Source organism: Mesitornis unicolor, unplaced genomic scaffold (genome assembly GCF_000695765.1).
Source record: "Mesitornis unicolor isolate BGI_N332 unplaced genomic scaffold, ASM69576v1 scaffold35349, whole genome shotgun sequence".
Lineage (NCBI taxonomy): Eukaryota > Metazoa > Chordata > Aves > Mesitornithiformes > Mesitornithidae > Mesitornis > Mesitornis unicolor.
This window is the reverse complement of record NW_010205859.1, coordinates 1-6,705: the sequence shown is the minus strand read 5'-3', so window position 1 is coordinate 6,705 and position 6,705 is coordinate 1. Positions and strand designations below refer to the sequence as shown.

General features: G+C 41.4%; 1 protein-coding gene across 1 annotated transcript in view; it reads right to left on the bottom strand.

Moving 5' to 3' along the window:
* Nucleotides 1-6,634, bottom strand: part of EXOSC8 (exosome component 8) — a 10,553-nt gene extending 3,919 nt beyond the window's left edge. Inside the window, exons 1-8 of the mRNA XM_010191567.1 lie at nt 6,525-6,634; nt 5,727-5,763; nt 4,934-4,997; nt 2,360-2,433; nt 1,776-1,821; nt 632-737; nt 499-544; nt 149-245 (exon numbers count right to left, since the gene is read on the bottom strand). Of these exons, the coding sequence (XP_010189869.1) occupies nt 149-245; nt 499-544; nt 632-737; nt 1,776-1,821; nt 2,360-2,433; nt 4,934-4,997; nt 5,727-5,763; nt 6,525-6,634 (580 nt within the window). The remainder of the gene's footprint in view (nt 1-148; nt 246-498; nt 545-631; nt 738-1,775; nt 1,822-2,359; nt 2,434-4,933; nt 4,998-5,726; nt 5,764-6,524) is intronic.
* Nucleotides 6,635-6,705: the final 71 nt, after the last annotated feature.

The following is a 6,705-nucleotide window of genomic DNA, read 5'->3' as shown; positions in this document are numbered from 1 at the left end:
TTTTTATAATTTTGTAATAAAAGGGGGGGGGGGGGGGGAAGCAGTTTTAAGCAATTGTGAACCAGTTATGTACTCATCGTAATTCAAAACTAACATATTTCTCCAAGCAACGCTAATCAGTGTGTCTCTTGCTCTACGGAAGACTTACCATTTTTTAATGCTGCTAACAAAGCAAAGGCACTGGCATCCAAAATGTTTCCATCGTAGTCCAGACATATGATATCACAGTATAACACCCAAGCAAGCTATCAGAAAAGGTTTGCACACGTGAGACATCAGAGCAGCTACGCAAATGGTTCAATATCTAAGAAAATGCTGAGAATGTGAACAAAGACACTTATTTCCATCACACGATTCTTACACTTCAGATGTAAACCGAGCTATGAAGACTAAAAAAGGAAAACCAACAAAACAACCTATAGACCCAAATACGTTCTTTAACATCTCAACATTGTGATCTTGTTAGTACATCCATCTTAATTTTGAGACACAACTTACCTTGCCGCTCGCAATGCACAGATCTTCTTTCGCTATTATCTGTGTACTAAAACAAAATGAGATAGTAAACCAAGAAACAGAAAACTGTCTTGCAGAGTTGTTTGTGTTTTAAATGCATGAAGATGGTTCTTACTTTTCAATCACATCTGCAATGAACTGGCTCGCTGCTTGAGCCTCTTCACCAGGTGGTCCAGAGCGAAACCTCGTTGAGCAGAGAGATGGCAGTTCGACATTTGGAACTAGGTAGCAAGAATCATTAGTCAGGAACTAAAGCAAGCAGGCAATGGGGTATCAAAAAAGGAAATAAGAGAATACACACTCTTAATACCATTTTATGTACTTCAAGTGGAAGGCTAGACCAAGAATTTTTCAATCAAGCTTTCCTACTTCTTTCCTCAAAAATAAAGTTATGTACAAGTTAGTATTAAAGAACTTGTAAGTACCCGTACTCATAAACTATATATTCCATGGAAAAGCACATACTCCTAGCTATTATTTTCTGTTTGTAATCCTGCTATCAATGTCACAACCCCACACAAAGTCTTCTTTAAGTGTTAAGCATTCTTAAGTAGACCAAGCAACAAGAGCATTTTCATCCTACTGCCTGACTTTACTGGTATGCTGTCTGCTTTTCATCAACCATTAAAGCCTGATGCTTTAGACTTAAAGCAAAAACATGCATAAACATTTGTTAAAAAAACCCTAAACATACTCAAGTTCACTGAAAACAACATACTTTGGAGATACCTTATAAAAAGGGGATTTAGTCTAAGCTCTCAGTTCCACGGAATTATTTTATTTCAAAAGAAACTCCAAACAGGAGTGAGGATGTAACCCTGGGACTTGTACAGTTCTCCTAGAAATAAACAAGAGTTTATTTCACTTGTTTTAAGAGTTACATCTTTTGCCTACTGAGACTTCAAGACTAAAGTTTATGTGCCTTTGCACAACCTTGCACACCACAATGTTTTACAGATTAACTACCTTCCCCCTCTTAAGATACATACTTCCCCCTCCTGCAGGTCTGTTTCCAGGTTGCCCTGGGATCAACAATACGAAGGCAGCTTCGCAAGGAAAACTCACAGGCAGAGCAGAGAGAATTCTGAAATTTCTAAAGTACCACTTCCTGTATGTTAATTTGGAAACTGATTTTAAGGAAAGTAATACAACGTTACCCAAATTCATCTTCTTCACAACACACTCAATCTGTCCCACTGTTACAGCCTTTTACCTAAAGCAACACAAGATCTGACCAAGATCCATACTGAAAAGCTTACCAATATATCCCTTATTAGCAGAATCTGCTGCAGGTGCAGCAAGTTCCTGGAGAAAGAAAAAAGACAAAAATGAAGAGCTGAATTTTGTACAAAAAGATTTTCCAGCTCTTCTAGATACAAATAATTTTCTCCCAATCATCATTACAATGACCTTTACAAGGGCCATTTTTAATCAGTCCCTGTATTTTCCTTACGGGAAAACTCAATACAGGGATGTGCAGTGATTCATCTCATAGTTCATGGCAGGCCAGCAGTAAAGTTGAGGCTAGAAGGCACTTAACACTACAGCCAATTAATTACCACTGCACTTATTGATCAATACTCAATGACTCTTCAATTATACAGCTTTTATCTGGAAATAACAGAAACTCATTTTTGTACATGCTACACCACAAAAATACATCTTATCAGACTACACAGGGAGGATTAGACAAATTATGAAAGTTTCACATCTGAAAATAACTCAGGTAAAAGACTGTAGTTATGTCAGACTGGCATATTACTGCAACTGTGTAAGAGATTCATTCTAAATACAAATGCACAAGTTCAGCTAATAGCTAAGTTAAAATAAAAACCAACCATACCGCTTTAACTCCACAAATCACCGTAGTATTTCCTAACTTCACCAGGGCAGAACCATCTGCAGTTGTAATTGAGCCTGAAAAAAAAGACAGAACTGTTCAATAAAATCCTTTTTTCCACTCAAAAGGCGTTAACATCTACCTTCACAAACTGTTTACTTTCCATCATTTGTACTGAACACAGGCTAAGCAAAGTCTCAACAAATCCAAGGTGGGAACGGAATCTCTCTATTAAACACCCAATCACACAGAATGGTTGAGGCTGGAAGAAACCACTGGTGTTCATCTGGTCCAACCTCCCTTCTCAAGCAGAGCCTCCTACAGCCAGTTGCCCAGGACCATATCCAGATGATTCTGAATGTCTCCAAGGATGGAGACTCCACAACCTCTCTGGGCAACCTCTTCCAGTGCTTGGTCACCCTCACAGTAAAAATGTTCCCTCATGTTCACAGGCAACCTCCTGTGTTTCAGTTTGTGCCCACTACCTCTGGTCCTGTCGCTGGGCACCAATGGAAAGAGCCTGGCTCTGTCTTCTTTAAACTCTCCCTTGAAGTATTTATACACATTTATAAGATCCCTCTCCAGCCTTCTCCAGGCTGAACAGTCCCAGCTGTCTCCACCTTTCTGCATAGGAGAGATGCTCTAGTCCCTTCATCATCTTCATGGCCCTTTGTTGGACTCTTTCCAGTATGTCCATGTCTCTCTTGTACTGGGGAGCCCAGAACTGGACACAGCACTCCAGGTGTAGCCTCACCCATGTTGAACAAGGAGAAGTATCACCTCCCTCAACCTGCTGGCAATGTTTTGCCTAATGCAGCCCAGGATAACATTGACCTTCTTTGCAGCAAGGGCACATTGCTGGCTATTGTTCAACCCTGTGTCTACCAGGACTCCCTGGTCCTTTTCTGTCAAGCTGTGTTCCAGCTGGGTGGCCCCTAGCACATACTGGTGCCTGGGGTTGTTCCTCCCCAGGTACAGGACTTCGAGCTCCTCCTTGTTCAATTTCATGATGTTCCTGTCAGCCCATTTCTCCAGCCTGTTGAGGCCCCTCTGGATGGCAGCATGACCATCTGGCATATCAGCCACTCCTCTCAGTTTGGTGCCATCTGCAAACTTGCTGAGGTCATGCTCTGCCCCATCATCCAGATCATTAACCTTTATGCTGAAGAGGACTGAACCCAATACTGATTCCTGGTGTACTTCTTTAAACCAGAAATCATAGATGGTTACCATAAGCCCACCTTCTGGCCGACTTACAGCAAGACCTAATAGAAGGCAGTGTTGAACAATGGAAGAGACCTGCAGTATCAAGTTTGAGCAATAATCTGTAACTATTCCATGGCGGAATACCCCTTATTTTACTTTTAGAAATCACAAGGTGTACGAAAGGCAGGTAAGGGGCTGCTGCTCACTACATAAGGGGTATCTTGCCTCTACTTTAGACAGTTGCTCATCAAGCTTAAAACAAAGCAGAAGCCAGGAATCACTGCCTCTTTGTCCTGGTTTGAGCTACATAGAACTAATTTTCTATTTAGTGATTTTACTTTTCAGCTCAGTCTCTCTTAAGTGGCTGAACTTGCTGAAACTAGCAGCATGTTTTTCCAGTACATGCTGCTACAACTGATAATCTCAAAGCCAACTGTCTCACCATGGGTGCCGTGTCTGCCTACAGGGGGGGAGCAGACCTAAAACTGACCAACTAGGTATTCCATCCCGCATACGTCATACTCAGTATAAAGCCGAGGGATCACAAGGGTCTCGACCCTTCTTCCATCTTGGAGCCCTCCCATCTCGGACCCTTCCATCCCTCTCGCTCCTGCAACGGCCAAAGTCCAAGCAGAACCCTGCTGGTTCGTCTGCCTCTGATCCCGATTCATGTGTTCCTGCATCCTGCTCCCACCTGCTGCTGAGTTGGTCTGGGACTTTTCCAGTGCCCTGCTCTGCAGGGCCTCTGGTGACGTAATCATTCGTCATTGAGAGGAAGGTGGGGGGAGGATTTTTATATTGGTTTTATATAGATTTGTACATATCTGTATATTTCATTATTTTCCTATTTACATTATTATCCTGTAGTATTAGTATTATTGTTTCATTAAATCTGTTGGTTTATTTTCCAACCTGTAAAGTCTCTCTCTCTTATTCTCTTTTCTCTTCCCTTCGGAGGAGGGGAGAGGGGTTAATAGAGAGCGTCTGTCCAGGATTTAGTGGCCGGCCCAGCCCTAAACCACAACACTCTTCCAAGATGCTAGTGTATCAATTTTGTGCCGGTCACCATATGCCTTCAGCATCTTGTAACATATGCTGCTGATCTTAGAAAGAGACAAACCGCCACGACACCTAAACTGTGCTGTGCATACCAGCCCAGGGGCAGATCTGAATAACAAAGCTCAAGTGTATTACTGTACCATGCACCCTTCTTTAATGCTTGTTAAAGCTGTAACTAAAAATCTTTCCTCTTTCTTGTTTTAAAATGTAAGCACCAAGAAAACTGATTCGCAAGTCACCAGGGTCACTAACTGTTATAACTGGAGATTAATACCGGTTCCCCCATTATTGTGATTCCAAATAAGCACTTGCCTATGTTGACAGTGGTTGCCCGGAATTCACCTAACTCCCTCCCATCGGGTCGACAGTTCTCTTTCTAAAGAAAAATTTAAAAGTTCAAATTAGAAAACATATTTTATCAAATAACACATCAATGTATATGCTATACTAGTTCATATGAAATAGTATTCTCTTCTTTTAACTAGAAATATGCAGTTACAAAAATGCTAGGGATAATGCAATCACATTCTATCCAGCTTTTCATCAACTGATACAGTTCGTGGTTGTAGGCCCACAAAGAAGCTATTTTTTTAAATTTATTATAATTTACTTTAAAAATAAATATAACAATAGATTTTTTGTCTGAAGAGTAAATACTACAGACTAGATTCAGTATATCATATAAGAATGAATACTCACTGATACCTTAAAATGAGTTTCTACCTGTCTGCATTGTTTAGATTTTGTAGGCAATTTCTCTTCCCCATCTCCACCTAGTGGGGCTCTTAAAACCAATGTCAGAATGAACAAAACAGCCTCCTCCAAAAAAGCCCCAGTGTTCAAATGGTCAATCAGAAGCTGTACAATACCTGAACCTTAGGTTAGAAATTGCACAAATTTACCATCATGTTAGGGCTGAATTATTATTCATCGCAATTCCAAGCTTCTCAAAAGCAAAGACTTTTGGTTCAATTATGAGAATTGAGACTACCTGCAATAATACTGGACACATTTCTAAGTTGATACTACCTTAGTGATGGATAGACTAATTTAACACACCAAAGCAAGAAAAAATAATCTTACAAGCATATTGCGTTTTACTCACCAAAAATCTTCTGTAATATTCCAATGGTTCCACCATTCTAAAACAAACAGAAAGAGAAGTTCACATGTGAGCTCCCAAGTAGGTAAGAGAAAGTAAAAGAGAGAAGCAAGCACTAACCTGCAACAAGAAATATTTTGAGAATCAACAGAGCAAATCGAATTTGCCTAGCAATGCGGTTACAGACAGATCAGGAAACTCTAAATTGATTAAGAAAATTATGTTTTCCAAAATTCACTTCCAAAATGCTTTTTCCTCACAGGGAACCTGTCTCCACATACACCTAACACAAACTACTGGCTTTCACCTCCATAATCTTGACTATTACCTTAATTCAAAAGGTGTGTTTACTGAGACAAGGGTGGAGAATGTTTCTGAAGAAATGCAGAAAGGGTAGTTTTATTATAGTGTCTGAAATACTTCTAGTTCACGGACTGCATTCAGATGTACAGAACAGTTTAAAACAATATTACAGTCCTGAAATGTTAGTTTTTCTTAGAACCTTTAAGAAAACATAAAATTAAGAAATACGCTCCATGCAGTGCTTCCGTTGAGAAATAATTAATGCCAGATCCACACAGAGCAGATATATTGCGCATGGCCTCGTCCAACTGCACTGTCTCCAAGGACGGAGAGACCACAGCCGCCCTGGTTAACCAACATCACTATGACACACACATCCACCCCAGTATCTACTCAGAATCATGTTTTAACCTGCACACATAATCTGTCTCTTCTGTCTTCACACACACACCCCCACATGCAGCTCCAGGCCCTGCTGATCTCTGCACTCAGCCATGCCTTTCCAACACCGAGCAAACCCAGCTCGCTCTGTCCCTCCTGGCCCGCTCCGGCCCCACTGTCTTCACCTGCCCACAGCTTTCCTGGACGGGAACGGTGCCCAGCGACATGGCCGTGGGGGAGGGAGGTCCGGCAGGAAGTTCCACGGGGAGCCCCCAGCACCCCCTGGTCCCACAGCCGG